General features: G+C 42.9%; 2 protein-coding genes across 3 annotated transcripts in view; both read left to right on the top strand.

The window, feature by feature from the left end:
• LOC137617128 (uncharacterized) overlaps nucleotides 1-18825 on the top strand; it is a 70850-nt gene extending 52025 nt beyond the window's left edge. For both annotated transcript variants that reach the window (XM_068346977.1, XM_068346978.1), the window contains exon 5: nucleotides 14333-18825. In XM_068346977.1, coding sequence (XP_068203078.1) covers nucleotides 14333-15452 — 1120 coding nt within the window. In that variant the 3' untranslated portion in view covers nucleotides 15453-18825. The remainder of the gene's footprint in view (nucleotides 1-14332) is intronic.
• LOC137617129 (uncharacterized) lies at nucleotides 2834-3939 on the top strand. The gene is made up of 2 exons (XM_068346979.1): nucleotides 2834-3020; nucleotides 3062-3939. Exons 1-2 carry the CDS (start codon nucleotides 2834-2836, stop codon nucleotides 3937-3939), a joined length of 1065 nt encoding a protein of 354 aa, XP_068203080.1.
• Nucleotides 18826-21788: the final 2963 nt, after the last annotated feature.

Raw genomic sequence — 21788 nt, 5'->3', positions numbered from 1 at the left:
CTTCACTAATAGCCTGTTCTCTTTCAGAGCTCCGAGCCTGCTAAGACTTCGGCTCTAGCAACCCTCAAGGTCTGGATTGGTGGATTCGCCCGGAATGTAAAGGCTAAGCAACCTTATATCTTATCGGAACAATGGTGTTCCCTCCTTTATCCACATGCAAAAACATCTGCTGCGGTCCCCAAGGAGTTGGCGGACCCCATCATAGAAAATATTGAGTCCCTGCTTTTGGCCCCGAACCAAGAAGAGACTAGCGGGACGATAACGGAAGACGTCGCAACCCTTAATCTAGACGTCGAACCCATGGTTCTTGAGGAACCCGACACAGGTAGGGAGATAGGCGAGTCAGGTGGGTCCCGGGCTGAGATTCCTCTCCTCAGCCCGACTTTCTCTTCTACTTTGAACCAATCTTCCTTTCAAGGTTTTCCGGGGACTTCCGGTGCTGATCTCAAGCTCCGGTCTGTGATCCCCAAGGTTAAGGCTCACCGCAAGCCTTTGCATAAGACCCACAAGTCTTCGAAATCTTCTAGGTCGTCCAAATCTTCCTCCACTAGAGTCCCCAAAGACTCCGTCGCCGTGCCCTCGACTTCTCAAGGACCGGTCTCCGGCTCGGCATCCATTCCCCCTCCGGCGGAACCATTTAACCCGGTGGATTTCTCAGAGAAGCTGTTTTCTCGCTTCGAGATGATGTTATCGTCACACACTCAGCAAGCCATCGTGACTCTTCAACAACAGCAAGAAAGGGTTGCTAATGTCGAGAACCTAATCCAGGGACTCATGCGTTCGGGGCTGCCACAACAGCAGCAATATGCCATCCCCGACGCCTCTAAGCTCCCACCCTTTACAAAGAGTAACCCCTGGAGGTTAGCTCTACATGCCCCCCTCTCGGATGGCATGTTGTCCATCGAAGGTTTCGGAACTCGACCGATTGAAGACTTCGAGTTCTACCCGCCGGGTCTGCAATTTCCTTTTCCCGGCTTCGCTCGCTTGACTGATGAGGCTCTGATCCGCCTAGATAAAGTCCCTAAGGAGACTGTGATCTTCCCCAAGGAACAGGCCCAGTCTGTTTTGGTCCGCGCCTTCAACGAGTGGGATTGTGTGAACACAATGCTCACACCCCATAAGAACTCGTATACTATGTTTGTGATAGACGAGCATACCCCTACTCCATGCACAACCAAGATCATGGAGATAGCCTATCAGGCTTCCAAGGAAGAGAAGCCCTTACCTCAGCTTTGGGAGACAGAATTGACTTCCCCTTCTCTTCCCTGGTGACCATGAGTGCTGGCGGAACGCCCCGTCTACCTTTACGGTAGGCAAACTGAGCCCGGACTGTGCTTCGACGCAGTTCAGTGAACGCCTCCCCAAGCTACCGGAGTCCCTAATCAAAATAGAGTTAGAGACCCGGTGTAGGCTCAGTAGATCCATTAACTCTACTGCTCTATCGGAGATGACCGATGCCACTTACGACGAGGAACCTATCTTTAAGGTCCTCAAGAAGTCACTTCTGCAGACCTTGTTGATCGACGCATATGACTTCCATAACGCCAGATTCCGTTGCCGACGACATGTATTGTCGGAGGCTACTATTCGTCATGAACCCAATAGGCTCTTAAAAGCCCTGGTCTGGGGTCCGGACCTCTTCCCGGAGGATATGGTTAACACTGTTCTCAGCGAGGCAGCTCGAGTTAACCAAAGCCTCAAAGTTAGGTGGGGTCTAGTTCCCAAAAGGAAATATGAATCTCCTGGTGCTCCAGTTCGTGGCAGGAAGAGGTTGAGGCCCTTCCACTCCTCACAGTTCAGACAGCCTCTTCAGGTAGTGCAACCTGTCCCGGTTCAGTCTGCCCCTGTTTCGCAGGGCTCCCAGCCTTCTACCTCTAAGGGCCAACCCCAACAGCAGTATGTGTTGGTCCCTCAGACACAAGTCGCATCGACTTCGTTTACTGCCTCCCCTGCCTTCAACCCCACTTACGAATCTCAGGGTTCTTTCCCAGGCTACCAGCGCCACAGATGCTCCAGAGGTGCCTTTCGTAACCGAGGTAGCGGAAGGGGTTCCCACCGAGGCAAGGCTTTCCGCGGAGGCAGAGGCGGCAAATCATCATCAAGCCATTGAGAAGTTGCAGGTAGGAGGGAGACTATACAAATTTCGGGACCATTGGAAGTTCAGCAACTGGGCTTCCAGCATAATCTCCAAAGGTCTGGGGTGGAGCTGGTTACAGGGACCCTCTCCACCAAACAGTTTCTACCAATTCCCGACAGAAGAGCTACGTTCATTTACAAAGGATCTGTTGCAAAAGAACGCAATCCAAAGCATGCATCGCTTAAAATTTCAAGGTCGCTTATTCAGCGTGCCAAAGAAATGCTCAGACAAACGAAGAGTAATCCTGGACCTTTCTCGTCTAAACTCCATTCGTTGCAAAAATTTCCACATGCTTACTGTCTCGCAGGTGCGGACCCTACTTCCCCGTGGGGCCGTCCCCACCTCCATAGATCTTACAGATGCCTACTATCACGTTCCAATAGCAAGGCATTTTCGCCCCTTCTTAGGCTTCAAGCTGGGCAAACAAGCCTATGCTTTCAAGGTGATGCCATTCGGGCTCAACATAGCGCCCAGAATCTTCACCAAACTAGCAGAGACGGTGATTCAGGAACTTCGAACCCAAGGGATTCAAATAGTGGCTTATCTCGACGATTGGCTGATCTGGTCGAACAACGTCCGGAACTGCCACACGGCAACGAATAGGGCCCTCTCCTTCCTTCGACGTTCAGGATTTCAGGTCAACCTCGAGAAATCCCGTCTGGTCCCAGAGACCAAGTTTCAGTGGCTGGGGCTACAATGGGACCTCAATTTACATACATTGTGCCTGCCCAAAGCCAAAAGGAAGTAAATAGCGAGGAACACGAAACAGTTTCTCAGGGACAAGTTGACATCCAGAAGGAACCAGGAGAGAATACTAAGTTCCTTACAGTTCGCCTCCGTCACAGACATCGTCCTAAAGTCCAAACCAAAGGACATAAACAGTGTGGCGCTCCAGAGTGACCAAGAAACGTCGAGACAAGCGAGCTCGCCTTCCCCCAATCCTGAGGAAAAGTCTGCAGCCTTGGATGAAGGTCAAGAATCTTTCCAAGTCAGTTCCCTTGCAATATCCTTCCCCGGGACTCGTCGTTCACACAGACGCCTCCCTCACAGGGTGGGGAGGTTACTCTCAACACAAGAAAGTCCAAGGGTTATGGTCTCCAATATTTCAACAAATGCACATAAATGTCCTAGAGGCCATGGCAGTCTTGCTTACCCTAAAACGTCTCAGCCCAGCCTGGAATCTCCATATCAGACTGGTCCTCGACAGCGCAGTCATAGTCCACTGCATCAACAGAGGAGGCTCCAGGTCAGCCCACATAAACCACGTTATGTTGGCGATTTTCTCCATGGCAACGTCATACAAGTGGCATCTATCAGCAGTCCGCCTGGCGGGGGTCCGGAATGTGGTGGCGGATGCACTTTCCCGGACGACCCCGCTGGAGTCGGAGTGGTCACTGGACAATCGATCCTTCCAATGGATCTTATCTCAGGTCCCGGGTCTCCAGGTGGATCTGTTTGCGACGGAATCCAATCGCAAACTAGAATGTTATGTAGCCCCCAACCTGGACCCTCAGCCTTATGCCATGGACGCTATGTCAATAGACTGGAACACTTGGAAGACGATTTATCTGTTTCCTCCGATAAATCTCCTGCTGAAAGTACTGCACAAGCTCAGATCTTTCAAGGGCCGAGTGGCTCTGATAGCCCCCAACTGGCCCAAAAGCAAATGGTTCCCCTTGTTACCAGAGCTAGGCCTCCGCCCCCGGCGGATACCCAATCCTGTTCTAACACAAGTAGTACAAACGCGCAATGTGTTAGCTTCCTCAAGGATTCTGAATGCCCTAACTTTATGGACTTCATGAAGTTTGCAGCTCAAAAGGGTGCAAATATCGACCCTCTGAATACCCTATTCCTGGAATCAGACAAAAGAGAATCCACTCTCCGTCAATATGACTCAGCCGTCAAAAAGCTGGCAAAGTTTTTGAAAGACTCACAAGTTGAGAAAATGACGATGAACCTGACTGTGACATTCTTTAGAACTCTCTTTGAATCGGGCCTAGCAGCCAACACGATTACCACGATCAAATCAGCCTTGAAAAAGATCTTCCATGTCGGTTTTGACATTGACCTGACGGATTCATACATCTCTTCCATTCCAAGAGCTTGTGCCAGACTGAAACCATCAACTCGCCCTAGCGCAGTTTCTTGGTTCTTGAACGATGTCCTAAAGCTAGCCTCTGACACTTTGAATGAATCTTGTAACTATATGGCATTGTTAAGAAAGACACTTTTTCTTTTGAGCCTCGCCTCTGGCTCTAGAATGTCAGAATTGTCGGCCCTGTCTAGAGACCCAGGTCATATCGAGTTTCTCCCTTCGGGTGAGGTCCTTCTCTCCCCTAACAAAGTGTTCCTGGCTAAAAATGAGGACCCCCTAAACAGGTGGTCTCCCTGGAAGATTGTTCCACTTCCTCGGGATCCATCCCTGTGTCCAGTTACCACCCTGAAATCCTACTTAAGTAGAACTTCCACTACTTCCACAGGGCCCTTATTTATTAGAGAGAATGGAGGAACTATTACCCTTTAAGGAATTAGACAACAAATTCTTTATTTTATTAAACAAGCTAATCCTGAGTCATTCCCACACATCCATGATATTCGAGCTGTTGCTACTTCAATTAACTTCTTTCATCATATGAAATTTGATGAGGTCACAAAATTTACGGGTTAGAAGTCCCCTAGTCTTTAAATGCCACTACCTAAAACCTTTAGAAGCTCTTAAATTTGCAACAGTAGCAGCTGGGAATATAGTTCCTCTTGAAGGCTCTGAGTCCTGATCACAACGTCTTGCTCTGTTCTCTTTCCCTCCTGCCTGGCTTTCTTATTGTCCCTACCTGGTTTGGTTGTCCTTTGCCATACACCCCTATGGTGTATTATTTTTATTATTCATTGATATATGTTCTACCAATTGTTTTGGTTTCATCTGTGCTTAATCCCTCGAGTTGATTTTATTTTAATTTTGATATTATGTATTTTGCTATATTCACAGTTCTGCTTGATTTATTACCATCCCTATATGGGATTGTTTACCATGTATTTATTACTATTTTTACCTTGTGGATTACTTACCTTCGGGTTACTTTATTATTGTTTTCAGTGGATATTCTCCACTCATAACCATGTTTATCACTCGCCTATGGGATTCCTATCCCTCCTGTTTGTTATTAAATACCATCATGTATTACTATTTTGTGTTATTTTCTCACCAGGTAGTTAGCCATATTGGGTCCTTATTCTCTGGTAGTATTTCACTAGGCGGCACAGGTCAGAGCCCAGAAAAGGGATTTTGACGTAGGAAAAATCTATTTCTGGGCGAGAGACCTGTGCCGCCCAGTGAACCCACCCATCCCTCCCTTCCGGGCCCCAATCTGGGGTGCTATAGGAGTGACATCACTAGCGTGGGTGGGCTCGTTTGTAGTAGCGATTGGAGTTAGGATGTTGAACGGCTCCTCGCTGTTCGGGGATGTTGACAGGAGTTATCTAAATGGTGCGAGACCTCTGGTTATGATTTATCACGCCCTAGTTATTTATACCGACACCTTATTAGGTGAGCGAGCTGGGTTCAACCTAGCATTCCTATACAATTTTTTCTCTGGTAAATTCATAGCAGTTTTTACCTTAGAAATGATGTAAAAGGAGCATTTCACTGGGCGGCACGGGTCTCTCGCCCAGAAATAGATTTTTCCTACGTCAAAATCCCTTATTTATAGTGTGTAGGAATAGAAATTTAATACTGAAAGCTTCAAGGAATTTTGGAAGCTAACTTTCTTCCTGTTTTTTTTTTTTTTTTTTTATTATTTATAGTCTATTTATGAAAGATCTATTTTGATGTTACTGTTCTTAAAATATTTTGTTTTTAATTGTTCATTAATTCTATTGTAGTTTATCTATTTCTTTGTTTCCTTTCCTGAAGGGGCTATTTTTCTCTGCTGGAGCCCTTGGGCTTGTAGCATCTTGCTTTTCCAACTTGGGCTGTAGCTTAGCTTTTAATAATAATAATAATAATAATAATGATGATGATGATGATGATGATGATGATGATGATGATGATGCATCTTCTGTATAGTGTGGGAATCAGCCTAGGATTTATATTCCAATACTTATCCAACATTCAGTGGATCCCAACCTCTTCCCCTTATCTAGTGGGGACAAAACAAGAATGATGGTTTCAAGAGGATGGTCTTAAGTGGCCCTTTTAGTGTAGTAGAAGTTTTTTAGGTATATAATAAGAGGGCCAGTCATATAAATGCAATACTATACTCAATTGTTTTTTAACGAGGCGCATTTGCACCAACTCGCAGCGCTGCCCTTTTAGCTCGGAAAAAAGTTTCCTGCTACCTGATTGATTACAATTATCTTGTCCAACCAATCAGCGATCAGGAAATGTTTCCGAGCTAAAAGGGCACCGCTGCGAGTCGGTGCAAATCTGCCTCGCTAAAAAGAATTGACTATAGTTCTCTCATTTTGATTTTGTCAACTGAGATGCGATTGCACGATATATAGAACAATGTTTTTTACCTATGTTTTCTTTATACTGTTTGTGAGTCCATCACAACTTTGTGTTTTTGATAGCGCAATCTTCAGTTGAGTTTTGTAGGAATTTATCCATTGATGGAGTAGTGAAGAAGAATGATCTATTTACACGGCGCTGTAGATCAGAGGAAAAACAATGTTTCTTTGGTGAATTATGTTGCGTTGGATTCCCTGTTCTGACCTTACAGTATACAGGAAAGTCCTTGGAGAGTAGGAGACCACACATAGAACCTCCCAAAAATTAAGTTTTTCCCTTGAAAACTGTCTTGGCAAGTTAGTAACCGGTGCGTTATCAGTTTAATAGACATTTGTTCCGGCGTAGATACAAACCCTCCGCTATTTATAGGGTGTACTTTCGGTGTAGCTGAAAGACGAGCCAGGATAATTTTAGTGAGATATAACTACCGCATCCACTAGTTAGCGGGTGGGGGGTGGGGTAGATTGGCTACCCGGCTCACTCTCTCGGCTGAGTAACCACTTTACTTTGTGGCTCGGTAGAGGACAGACATGCTGCCTTTCTCTCCCGCAAAGACTTGACTTGGTTGTTTTTCTGTTTTTTTTTTTTTTCTCGTGTTTTCATTTATCTTATATATATATGAGTGTATATATTTATAAATGGAAATATAGGTTTATGTTGTTAGATACTTGTAACTTTAATTACTGTTGACAACGTATCCGAGTGCCTCCGCCGCAAGGGAGTTGTCATTGCCGCCCTACCCTGCGCTGATGGTCGACAGGTTCTCAACATTGCCATGTCTTTGTTTCATTACTGAATTAAATTGTATAACAGTTCAGCTCCCTTTCGAGGAATTATCTTACTAGGAAGGTGACTTATTCCCTGAATCGGAGCATGAATTTTAATTGATCACAACTTCTTTTTATTTCACAGGTAACAGTGACGTAGAACACAAGGCCGATTGCTACGGCCACCCTGTTCGTTATCCTGCGCTCCATGTGGTAGCTCGTGAGCTGCCCACGTTATGAGGTAGCATTCGCTGTCAACCTTCAACTTGATGTTCCTCCTTCGAGGGGAACTTATCTCTCTCGCAAGAGAGAGGGAGAGATATTTTTGTATGTCTACGCTTTTTTCCCATAGAGCTGGGAGAAAGTTTTACTGTACTCAAAATATGTCCTGTTGCGGGAGGACTTCTCTCTCGTTCGCGAGAGAGTTTAATACACCTACGCTTTTTTCCCATAGAGCTGGGAGAAAGCTTGTCTTAGGCGATGTCCTTCTTTGGGAGGACTTCACTCTAGTTCATGAGAGAGATACTATTAAGCCTATGCTTTATTCCCATAGAGCTGGGAGAAAGCTTGTCTTAAGCGATCTCCTTCGGGAGAACTTTCCTCTCGTTCGAGAGAAATAACTTGTAGGAGTTTGCTGATCCACCAGGGGCGGTGGCAGAGCTTTCTACGAAGCAGGTTAATCCTTCGGGGGAACGAGTCTCTCGTTCTTGAGATAAGTCCGCCTCTGGACATCGGCGGTCCCCCGTTACGCTTATGGTTCTCCTTCAGGGGCGGAGCGAGAGCCTTGTCTTAAGCAACATTCTCCTTCGGGAGAACAAACCTCAAATGCGGAGGTGTTATCTTTGAAACTGCTGGTTCTCCTTGATCCTTCGGGGTCTCGTTACGATAACCCTTTGGGCTGGCATGATCGTTGAGCCTTCGGGCTCTCGTCATGTTGACTCAGCTCGAAACCTTTAGGTTTCAGTTACGCTGAACCTTCGGGCTCTCGTAACGATGGTAACGTTGAGCCTTCGGGAACTTGTACCATCAATCACGCTGACCTTTCGGGGTCTTGTGATAGAGGAACCTCGGTTCCTCGTTACGCTGATCCTTCGGAGTCTCGTAAGTTACGCAGAACCCTTGGGCTCTCATAACTTTAGTCACTCTGACACTTCGGTGTTTTGTGACAGGGAAACTTCGGTTTCTCGTTACGCTGATCCTCCGGGGTCTCGTAACCTTAGTTACGCAGAACCCTTGGGCTCTCGTAACTTTAGTCACTCCGACACTTCAGTGTTTTGTGACAGGGAAACTTTGGTTTCTCGTTGCGCTGACCCTTCGAGGTCTCGCAACACAGGCTACGTTAGGCCTTTGGTCTCTCGTGCCCTTCGTCACGCTAATCCTTCGGGGTCTCGTGACAGAGAAACTTCCGTTTCTCGTTTGCGCTGACCCTTCGGGGTCTCACAACGCATTTCACGCTGAACCTTTGCGTTCTCGTTGTCATAGCCATACTCATATGACAGAGTTTGCGGACTCTCGTTGTGTTGATCGTTCACGCTCACACAACACAGGCTATCGTGAACCTTTGGGTGAACGTAGTAGTGAGTACTCTCGCCACACTGAGAGCTCTCACGCGCAAATTGGCGTGCACAACCAACCTTATGCGCGCACGACCAAATTGGCATGCACGACCAGTTTGGCGTGCACGGCCGCTGTGGCGCGCATGACCACATTGCCGTGCACCGCTGATGTGGCGCGCACAACCGATTTAGCGCGCATGACCAACTGCACGCACAACTGCACGCACAACTATATTGGCGCGCATGACCACCTTGGCACGCACGACCAACTTGGCGCGCACGACCAACTTGGCGCGCACGGCCACCTTGGCGCGCACGAACAACTAGGCGCACGCAATCAGTTGAAGTGCGCGAACAACTCTTTTGACAAAGAGCCTTTCGAACTCTCGTTGCGCGAAGTGTTCACGAGTGCACAAGAGTTTTACTCTCATGACAGAGAGTTTTTGAACTCTCGTCTCGTGAAGTGTTCATGCGCGCCCATCGTCATCAAGAGTTTTATTTTACTCTTATGACAGAGGGATGCCTGCTGCCTAGGGGTTTCCAAATCTCTACAGGTAACTATGACACAGTTCCTTTGGGTCCTGGTCACATAACACGATTCTTGAAAATTCCATCAGGAATCAGCGAGAGAGTTCCTGTGGGTTCTCGGCACAACATCCCTTAAGGTCGTGAGAAAGGAATTCACAAATAGATTCTGAACCCCTAGGTTCTCATCCGAATCTCTCGGTGTCTGCGATCCAGAAATTTTCTGAAAACTCTATGGTCGACCTCCCCCCCCACGGGATGGGTCCTCCAAAGGTGTGACTTGATACGTCACTCTATACTCCCAGCTGATTACTATGTCAGCTAGTCTGGTTTCGCCAGCACCGATCCTTTTGTTTTCGAACGAACCATCGTCATCTTCCCTCCACCTTCCCACTTCGAGTGGTTTGGTTAGCAGACAGAAATGAGCGGGGAATGAAAAATTCTTTACATTCCAATTCATTTCCCCTGGCAGGCCTTGCCTGAATTAGACGGTAGTTTTCTCACTAGCGAGAAAGCGTTCGATGGCAATTATGTCTGGCCTTCTTGAAACAAACCCCCTCATATGAGACTTCACCCTTTTCAGGAGACTCTTTCCTGAGAAGTTTTACAGAACTTCAATGGGTGTTGTTAAAATTTCATGAAGGCCGTAAACCGTCCCGGAGCATGCGCTCTAGACAAGACAAAACCGTGAGGTTATTGTCTTAAACTCGTTTCTACCGTTTGATGGAGGCAGCCTCCCCCGTCATTGTACCCTGGGTATAGCGACTTGCTTTTTACACAATAGGCTTCCGAGACTTTTTATTCTATCCTTACAGGGTTATTGTTTCGAACAATTATTCCCGAAGGAACATTGTTAGCTGACGTTAAAAGAACGATAGCAACAGTGTGGGCAACTTTTCATTACGTTTACGAACGTTTCAAACCCCGCTCACAGGTAACCAGACATCCGTTTCTGTGTAATGAACACTGGCTAGCCCCTCACATAAAGAGGAGGGGTAAACCAAAGGGGAAATGATCGCTTCTATAACTGTATATTTTGTTTGAAAACATGTTCGCTCTCATTCAAGAAAATATTACAGTTAGTCAACGATCAAAATTCCTTCGGCAACAATGTTGCGATTCGTCGCACATATCCCGCAGCCGAATTCGTTGCAAACGTTTCTTGGAGGCAGAGAATACGCATGCGCTAGCGCAAATGGACAAGTACATATATGCGTGCAAGCAATCTTTCTGCCAATAAGTGCTATATACATCTTGCAATTAGAACTCCATTCTATTAAGTTGTATATTTATACCCCTTATTGAAACCAGGTTATTCAGTACATTACTTGGCTACTTTCCTGTAACTAGACATACGGCATTTACGTTCTGCCTCCTTATAGGCATTTTTTACTTTCCCCCGATCGGAATTCTTAGTCTCCTACAAAGGCTTTGGCTGGAAACTTATCATAAGCATATCTGTTCCCTAGTATGGAACATTTAATATAAAGGCTAGTTTACCGATCGGAGACTGAAAAGTACGAAGCTTTTTGTCCTAAGAAGGAGAAACCTCCGTTACGAACGTTTTCAACGTTCTCCAACTGAGTTCCGGACAAAACTTTTAAGTCTAACTACGCATGTAAGCTTGTCATGCTCACAGTTCGGAGTCACTACTCCGTAGTAGACTTATGCTCTTTACCCACCCAACAATAAATTGAAGATACGTCTCAATCCCCTCTTGGGTTTGGTTGGATGCGTTCGGTGATTACCGTACAGTGTCTTGTCCGGAAAGCGATCTCTATGGAGATTCGCTGTTATAAGATAAGCTGTACTGATTAACTGGTTTACCGTTTGGTATTGGTCTTATTCGGCCAACCACACTGGATTAGTGGCAGATTGAGGGAGAACAGGCTGTTCCCCTTCGTTGCGAGAACATGCAATTAGTTACACGTCTCGACATCATTTCGAGATGTGTTTATTGCTATGCACTCCCCCCCTCACCGCTGGACAATCCGCGGATAATGGGTGGCAGACGAGACCTTCTGCAAAGAGGCCTGTCTTCTTGTTTTCCCTCTGGATCTGATGCTCTCTTTAATGCATCAAAAGAGAGAGGGGGGCATATGCCGCACCATTCCAGCCTCGTCCGTTGGCCCAATTCAGAAAGGTATCAGCATTCACCTCTCTTAGAGAACCATCTAGCAGTATGAAGCCTCAGATGGACAGAGGACAACTAGTTGCCCCCATCTGCTTGCGTCATTCCTGGTACAGGAATGTGCTGGCAAAACCACCCAGATAGTGGGCTCCTAGTGTCTTGGAATCATCTTGTATCCAACAAAGTCTTAACTTTGTGAGGTCCCCGACTGTGGTTATGCTCGCAGCGGCCCTGATCTTCAGGCTCCCATTCGACTGTTCCCCAGTCCCGGAACACCAGGCCCTCAAACAAGATGTATTCCAAGATCGGTGGAGCGGCCTAGAGGTGTGCCTTGTTTTTTTTTCCCCTTTCGGTCTGGTGAAAAAGTCCTCAGCCAAGTCAGGATAAGCAAGATCTTATCAATGACTCCAATAGCTTTGCTATGGCATCCCGCAGAATGGTTCCCGGACCTTCTGCAGCCCCTGACGGAGTTCCAATAGCTTTGCTATGGCAACCCGCAGAATGGTTCCCGGACCTTCTACAGCTCCTGACGGAGTTCCAAGGGATCTTCCTCCACGGCAAGATCTTCCAACCAGCCACATGCTAACACTTTCCTAAGCCGTAGCTTTGCTTCGACTTCACGCCTGGGATGATCCTACACCACCCCTCTCAGAGAGGCCTTTCGCAACGAGTTGCAGAAAAGATGTCTAGGCACCTCAGACACTTTTCAGCGTCAGTCTTCCAGGCGAAGTGTTTGGTCCTTTGTGACTGACGTAGTGGAAGGGGATTTTCTCCCATCGATGCCTTTACTTATACAAGTGTAAGATAACTTGTCCCCTGTCGGATCTCAACCTCCTCCTGGGAACGCGGTTCGGGTCCTTGAGTCTCTGAAGGCACCTCTCTACGAACCTATATGCCCGGCAGAAGATCGCTTCCTTACACGGAAGATGGCCTTTCTACTCACTTGGGCTTTTGACCAAGAGAGTTAGTGTGTTGTATGATCCATCTTCTGATGTCTCCTACTCTAGGAGATGGGGAAAAGCAATCCTCAGCGGCATCCCTGAGTGGATTGCCAAGACTCAAAATCCGAGTCTGCTGTACCCTAGGTGCAGCCCATTTCGAATGAAGAGTCTTCGTTCGGTAACCGAAAACCCATCAACTGTGGTTTTACCCAGTGAGGAGTCTGTGGGGTTACCTTAAAAGAACAATACCAGCTCTTCCCCGTGTGTCGGCACCTCAAGGATTTCCTTCTCCTCTGGGATCGGAAGGCAATTGAGGTTACTCTCATTCTAGACTCTCCTCCATCCTAAGACCCAGAGCTCATAAGGTCAGTGGCATTGCTACGTCCCTGGCGTTCAAGAAACTAATACGTGGCGCAGATACTTTAAGTGGGCATGTAGAAGTGTCAATCGACCTTCACGGCCCACTACCTGCAAAGACGTAACCCAGAAGAACATGGAGACCTTTTCCATCGGTCCTGTGATGGTCGCACAACAAATGGTCTATACACCTCAGGCTCCTTGATGGACAAGTAGCAGAGGGTTGAGGGCTGAGGCTACCCGGATAAGTCTGGGGGTGAATGAGTAAGAATGCCTGGCTCCTTTCTTCCTTTCATCTTCTCCCCTCTGGGGAAAACAGCTCCACAAGCCTCAGCATAGCTGACCTCTCCTCACTGCAGATAAGACCCATTTCCCTTGTGCCTCCCAAGTATAGAAGAATTCTTTGTTACGTCCCCAATACTTTTTCGAGGGAGGGTATTGGGTAAGTCTTTAAGAACAATAGGTTTTGTACTAGAGTTCCTATGTTGAAGACAAGCCATACTGTTAGTTCCACTCACACACAAGCTTCTGCAGGCCACTATCAGTGCATAACCTCATATCGGCACTTGATTTTAGCGAGGGTAGGGTCCCTTCTACTATTGATCACAGATCGAAATAGAGAGGACCCCTGGTCATGACCAAGGCCAGTTGGTGAGGACTTCCTCCCTCCTAAGAGTAAGTCACCCTATAAAAAGTGGAGGGTTTGTATCTACGCCGGAACAAATAACAAATTTGTAAGTAATTTGTATTTTTCCCAGTATACAAACCTGTAGCTATTTATACAAATTGGCCCGCCACCCTGTCCTGCCATAAAGCAAAGTGTTACTCACCCAAGAGGTGTGAGTGAGCGTGGTAGCCATTCTACCCCACCCCCCCACCCGCTAACTAGTTATCCCTCACTAAAGTTATCATAGCTCGTCTTTCAGCTACGCCGAAAGTATACCCTATAAATAGCTCCAGGTTTGTATACTAGGAAAAATACAAATTACTTACAAATTTGTTATGTTTATGTCTTTAGTAAATAACTGTACTAGCGTATGTTTAAGAGTACAGAAGATCCTGAACTTACAAACATAAATCTCAGATATTGTATCCAAAGTTCATAATAAAATAATATTATATAGTTTAATGCAGTAAGCAAGACGTTATTTGCATTATGAAAAGGGACTTTACGTTGACTTTTGCAGCTGAAAATTGTAGGCATATGAGTTAAGTGGAGTCTACCCATGAATACATTTAACAAAGTTCGACTTTCAAACAGTTTGACTTTACGATAAGCTTCTTTAAACCTATTAAACTTGTAAGTTGAGAATTTTTTATTCTATGATTTTTGTGTCATCTAATTATGATCATGAATGTTAAACATTGTTTGAAACTGAGGAATAATTTAATAAGAATTTTCCATTTCCAGGGTCCTTAACCTATCTGATTCATCAGCAACGGATAAAGCTATAGCTGGCCTCATATATGGACATAATCCTCCGCCTACCGTAAACCCCTTTGAGACAACTGCCCTCTCCAGAAAGCTGACGCACCTCAACGTTTACGGATCGCACGTTACGGCAAACGGAGTTCTCTCTGCGTTGGTGTACATGCCGAATCTCCAAGAGTTGAATCATTCAGAGTTGCTGGCTAGCATAGCAACGCTTAGTTCGTCTGATGTCGACTTACGTTTGTTCAGGGAATACAGGAACGTCGCACCAACGGAAAATCCTACTTTGAATTTACGACAATTGCAGTGCGATGAATATGGCTTCCATACATCTGGTATGTGCTGTGATGCCAGTTTGATTAGCTTGGGTGTGACAATGTGCCCGCTCATCCGCTCCATTAATTTTGGGGATTTAATCTCCGTTAGAAGGGACAGTTTACTACCACTTTTAATGCTTGACGAAGTTGATGATCTTCTGCTATATTTTGAAGAGAAGGAAGAGGTCGATTTTTACGAACACATCGTGCCGCTGCTGATGAAGTTTGGTCCTGCGTTACGCAAACTTCAGCTACGATCCGTACACAGGGTGAATTTGAAAGTGGTTGCCTGTCTTTGCAGTGAATTACGAGTTCTCAGACTTGTTGCGAACAGTTATTACTGCGATAGAAACCCTGGCGAGGCCCTTTTCTCTCTTTCAAAGGTGAAACCAAGTTTCAAACACCTGAAAATCGTATCTATTAATAACGAAGTTGGAGGTAATTTGCATGAGCACATGAAAACTCAAATACCGGCTGACAGCATCAGACTTCTCCTTCAATCTCCTTGCATAGAAGAAATTTCTCTAATTGACCAAGACACACTTACGGACGACGTACTGATCGCAAGCGCAAACGAGACTAACTTCCCAAGACTTAAAGAGGTGCAATTTGTAGTGTGTAACAATATAACAGTGACTTCCATTTGGGAGCTAATGCATCTGAAAAATCCCATGTCCACTCTAAGACTCATTGATTGCAAACAGATAACTGTTAACGACTACAAGGATCTAATTAAGTATGTTAAAAGAAACAAGTTTGCTTTAGAAGTGACGTGGAGCTAAAACAAAGTGATTACCTTAATTTTATTTTACTTTTCATCAATTCCAATTTGTTCTGTACTTTTGTGTCTTTGTGTCAAATTTATTGAATTTGATCATTCTCTGATTTTATCCTTCATTTCAAGACAAATTCTCATATTTTTATGCCTTGTTTAAGAATCAATTCTTTATCATTCTCCTATTCTCACCCCATATTTAAGAACACATTTTGTGTCTTCCTATTCTCATCCCTCATTTGTCATTCACTTATTCTCACCCTTTATTTAAGAACAAATCCTTCGTCATCATCTTATTCTCATTCCTCATTTGAGAACAAATATTTTGTCATTCTATTCTTATCTCTCATTTAAGAAAAAATTGTCATTTCCTGATTCTTATCTATTATTTGAGAAGTGTATTAACAGCTCCTTTTTTATTTTCTTATTCTCATCCCTCATTTAACCAATCCTGTCATTTTTATTCTCATCCTTCATTTAAGAACAAATCCTTTGTCATTCTTATCCCTCATTTAAACGCAAATTCTTTAGTATGATGTTATTTTCATCCCTCATTTAAGAACAAATCCTTTGTCATTCTCTTATTCTCATCACTCCTTTAAGAAAAAAGCCTTTATTATTGTTATTCTTAGCCCTCCTTTAAGAACAAATCCTTTGTCATTCTGTTATTCTCATCACTCTTTTAAGAAAAAAGCCTTTATTATTGTTATTCTTAGCCCTCCTTTAAGAACAAATCCTTTATTATTGTTATTTTAATCCCTCCTTTAAGAACAAATCCTTTATTATTGTTATTTTAATCCCTCCTTTAAGAACAAATCCTTTGTCATTCTCTTATTCTCATCACTCTTTTAAGAACAAATCCTTTATTATTGTTATTTTAATCCCTCCTTTAAGAACAAATCCTTTGTCATTCTCTTATTCTCATCACTCTTTTAAGAACAAATCCTTTATTATTGATATTTTAATCCCTCCTTTAAGAACAAATCCTTTGTCATTCTGTTATTCTCATCACTCTTTTAAGAACAAATCCTTTATTATTGATATTTTAATCCCTCCTTTAAGAACAAATCCTTTGTCATTCTGTTATTCTCATCACTCTTTTAAGAACAAATCCTTTATTATTGTTATTTTAATCCCTCCTTTACGAACAAATCCTTTATTATTGATATTTTAATCCCTCCTTTAAGAACAAATCCTTTGTCATTCTGTTATTCTCATCACTCTTTTAAGAACAAATCCTTTATTATTGATATTTTAATCCCTCCTTTAAGAACAAATCCTTTGTCATTCTGTTATTCTCATCACTCTTTTAAGAACAAATCCTTTATTATTGTTATTTTAATCCCTCCTTTACGAACAAATCCTTTATTATTGATATTTTAATCCCTCCTTTAAGAACAAATCCTTTGTCATTCTGTTATTCTCATCACTCTTTTAAGAACAAATCCTTTATTATTGATATTTTAATCCCTCCTTTAAGAACAAATCCTTTGTCATTCTCTTATTCTCATCAGTCTTTCAAGAAGAAATCCTTTATTATTGTTATTCTCATCCCTCCTTTAAAAACAAATCATATGTCACTCTCTTCCTTCCTTTAAGAACAAATCCTTTGTCATTCTCATCCCTCCTTTGAGAATAAATCCTGTCATTTTTATTCTCATCCCTCCATTAAGGACAAATCCTTTGTCATTTTTATTCTCATTCCTCCTTTAAGAACAAATCTTTTGTCATTTTTATTCTCATCCCTCCGTTAAGGACAAATATTTTGTCATTTTTATTCTCATTCCTCCATTAAGGACAAATCCTTTGTCATTTTTATTCTCATTCCTCCTTTAAGAACAAATCTTTTGTCATTTTTATTCTCATCCCTCCATTAAGGACAAATCCTTTGTCATTTTTATTCTCATTCCTCCTTTAAGAACAAATCTTTTGTCATTTTTATTCTCATCCCTCCATTAAGGACAAATCCTTTGTCATTTTTATTCTCAACCCTCCTTTAAGAACAAATCTTTTGTCATTTTTATTCTCATCCCTCCATTAAGGACAAATCCTTTGTCATTTTTAATCTCATTCCTCCTTTAAGAACAAATCCTTTGTCATTCTCATCCCTCCTTTGAGAACAAATCCTTTGTCATTCTCATCCCTCCTTTGAGAACAAATCCTTTGTCATTTTTATTCTCATCCCTCCTTTAAGAACCAATCCTTTGTCATTCTCATCCCTCCTTTAAGAACAAATCCTTTGTCATTTTTATTCTCATCCCTCCTTTAAGAACAAATCCTTTGTCATTTTTATTCTCATCCCTCCCTTAAAAACAAGTCCTTTGTCATTCTCATCCCTCCTTTGAGAACAAATCCTTTGTCATTCTCATCCCTCCTTTGAGAACAAATCCTTTGTCATTTTTATTCTCATCCCTCCTTTAAGAACCAATCCTTTGTCATTCTCATCCCTCCTTTAAGAACAAATCCTTTGTCATTTTTATTCTCATCCCTCCTTTAAGAACAAATCCTTTGTCATTTTTATTCTCATCCCTCCCTTAAAAACAAGTCCTTTGTCATTCTCATCCCTCCTTTAAGAACCAATCCTTTGTCATTCTCATCCCTCCTTTGAGTACAAATCCTTTATTATTATTTTAATCCCTCCTTTAAGAACAAATCCTTTGTCATTTTTATTCTCATCCCTCATTCAAGATCAAATCCTTTGTCATTCTCATCCCTCCTTTGATAACAAATCCTTTGTCATTCTCATCCCTCCTTTGATAACAAATCCTTTGTCATTCTCATCCCTCCTCTAAGAACAAATCCTTCATTATTTTCCTATTCTCATTACTCATTTATGTGTAAATTGTTGTTCTCTATCTACATCCTTCATTTAAGAACAGAATTTTTTAATTGTTCATTTTCATCCGTCATCTATCTTAAAGTATTTTGGTTTCTGGAAAAAAGGAAGGAGGAATGAAGATCAAGTAGAAAGCTAATAAGTAGTTGCAGCCAGGTGCCAACGTATGCTTTAAAGACCCCTTTTTAATTCCTACAGTGCACTGCAAGAGGTGTACTGACATCACTATTCCCTCTAGGGAGAAAATGCTTTGTATGTCTCATTTAAAACAAGTTTTGTGTCATGCTTCAATTTTCATCCAATGTTTATGAGTAATTCCAGTATATTTGTTCTTCAATTTTCATCTTATGTTTATGAACAATTCCTGTTTAATTCTTCAATTTTCATCCTTCATTAATGAACAAATTGTCACTTATTTTCATCCCTCATTTTAAAAACATATCTATTGGACTAGCTTTTTGTGTCTATGAATGTGGCTTTTAATCCTGATTATACTTTTGTATCATTTAATCTGATGACGAAAAATATATATATTTACCAAAGATGCTTGTGGGCTATTAGTACCATGGACGAAGATTAATGCAGCACGCTCGGTCCGTTTTATTCCCGCGCTGTGTTCCGAGGGATTTTGAATTGAAGACAGAAATTGATATTCTGACGAGTCTTTGAATGTAGAGGAACAAAGCCGTAAATACTTGGGACAGTAATGTAAAAGAAACCCATCTAAAGGTAAGTAAATTGTTACATATTAGACAGCAAGATTTTAAAATAGTGTTTGTAGATATTTCTTTAATGAAAAGTTTCATGTTTTGATGTTCAAGTAACTTTCATATAAGTAAGTATAGAAAAGATTTTCTACATCTGTTGAAGTTTCATTTCAAATCGTGGACAGAATTTTCCATGTTCGAATTTTGTTATTATTCTAAAAAATTTTCTACTCGATTTACATTTTTAGATAAAAAAAAAAATTCAATACTTACCCAGTATTCATTTTGCTATACATATTACAAGCATAGCTTGGTTTAACAGCTCAGAATTACAGAACTAATTTTTGTATGTATGACTGGCTATCTTATCTTATTCCTAAAGTACTAAAACTTCACTAAATGACCACTAGATGCCGCCGTCTTGAACCCGTCATTCTCATTTTGTCTCAAGATGTAGGGAGGAGGATGGGGTTCCAATGAAGCTTGGTAGTGGATGACATTGTTGTAATACTCTCTTAACGTGTGGATATATAAAAGCACTCCATAAGACTCATCCTGGATTCAACCACCGTACTTCATGTACTGGGGTAATCTAAGGTTGGTAGAAACATCATAAGTTCATCTCTAATTCCATTAGAACAGTCATAAGACTTAACAAAGATAAGGACTCCTTTCACCAGTGAGTATTACCCCACAACAAGGACTATCACCAATCAGAACCAAACAAGGGTTCGTCAAAAGAACCTCGCTAAAACAATTAAGGTACTGACCTTAACCACCCTTACGTACCTTAACTCTTAGCCTTACTCATAACTTCATCACCTAATTAGAATAAAACATACCAAAAAAAGAGTAATAAAAAGATTGCTTGCTTGATCTAAAATGTCTCCTGCATCAATTATGAGGAAGCAAAAACAAAGTTTTGCTTCAATTGGATTTCTCGCAATCTCTTGCATCATAAATTACAGTGAATAACTATGATTAAACTCTTATTGCAGAAGAACATAGTACAGCTGACCTTATGAATATTCTTTTAATGACTTAACATCCAGAGAAAGATTGGTCAGATATTTAAGTGAGATTCTTAAATTTGAAGTAAATCTGGATTCTAAAAGATGACAATAGAGAATATAATTGCTCTTTCTGCATCAAAGTCCACATTGCAAGATGCCACTTTTAATTTGGTCTTGGCTGAAGCAACAGCTACAAAAAAAAAAAAGTTTTCAAAGGAAGAATCTCTGAACTCTGAGGTCAACCTTATGACCACAGTACCTCCAAATTACTTACATACATATACCAAGGCACTTCCCCCAATTTTGGGGAGTAGCCAACATCAAACAAATGAAAAAAAAAGGGAACCTTTCCTCTCTACATTCCTCCCAGCCTGATGAGGGACTCAACCAAGTTCGGCTGGTACTGCTAGGGTGCCACAGCCCACCCTCCCCCATTATCCACCACAGATGAAGCTTCATAACGCTGAATCTCCTACTGCTGCTCCTTCTGCGGTCATCTAAGGCACCGGAGGAAGCAGTATGGCCTACCGGAACTGCGTCACAATCGCTCGCCATTCATTCCTATTTCTAGCACGCTCTCTTACCTCTCTCACATCTATCCTCTTATCACACAGAGCTTTATTCACTCCATCCATCCACCTAAAGCTTGGCCTTCCTCTTGTACTTAAGGACACTAAATTTAACTTAATTGGCTCCACAATACAGAATGATCTGAGATCCTTAAATGACTATTGTTGGTAACATCCAAAACTTTGAGCTTTAGTACTGAAGTGAAAATAATTCTATAGTCACAACAGAGAAACTTATGTCATATGTGAGGTAACAGAAAAACTGATATGTTCCAGATAGAAGGTGGTAGGCAGGAAACCTCTAGACTTTTACCAATACAAGTACAGGCCTCGTTGTTATAGGTATAGATAAAAAGTTGATTTTGCTTTGGAAGCAATTATGGAAAGTTTGAAGTTTCAAACACCCATTTGCACTAACAATATGGTTGAAAAACTGCTTGCGATCACTCTGGCACGAGAGGATTCTGGTATGTTAGGTGTCTATGTGATGATATAGGACCCCTCTTTGGAGGTAGGTCCTGAGAACAATCTTCCCAGGGAACTAGATTTTTGAGTTGAGGGAGTACGCTAAAAGGGGTATAGGAGAATTTGCTATGAAAGGAATCTTCCTGAAAAGGAGACCAGATCCCTTCCTTTAAATGTTTAAAGGTCGCTCATGAATGGCAGAGGCAAGGGACAGTGACATTGCCCTAGCAATCAGGACAATGCCCTAGAGACTACCCATATATAGTATTATATGATCAGCGCCCAAGCCTCCTCTCCACCCAAGACCAGGGAGGGCCCGGCACTGGCTGCTGATGACTCAGCAGATAGACCTATAGACTCCTCCAAACCCCCCAACCATAGCTCACAAGGATGGTAAGGTTGCAGACACTAATGGCACTAACGAGTCTGAGTGGGACTCGAACCTGTCTGGCAAATACCAGACAGAGACGTTACCAGTCAGGCCACAGCAACTGAAGAACCCAAAGTCTCGCCTCCAGCATCTCCGACTGGGTCCAAAAGCGAAAGTTTTTTGCTCGTCATCATATCTTATCGTGTCGATGTCGAACCCACAGGAAAGAGTTGTCGTTTGCCTCTCTTAGGTCTTGATTTAAGCAGTAAGGGCCCAATGGCCACCATCGTGGGATGTGGTCTATTGCTTATAGTGTTGTCCCACATGAGCATTCATGGTTAGTGGCTAATCCCCATTTGTGGCCGTTATCTCCTGTGGCACCA

Source organism: Palaemon carinicauda, chromosome 23 (assembly GCF_036898095.1).
Source record: "Palaemon carinicauda isolate YSFRI2023 chromosome 23, ASM3689809v2, whole genome shotgun sequence".
Classification (NCBI taxonomy): Eukaryota; Metazoa; Arthropoda; class Malacostraca; order Decapoda; family Palaemonidae; genus Palaemon; species Palaemon carinicauda.
The sequence above is the reverse complement of the archived record's forward strand: the minus strand, read 5'-3'. Positions and strand labels throughout refer to the sequence as shown.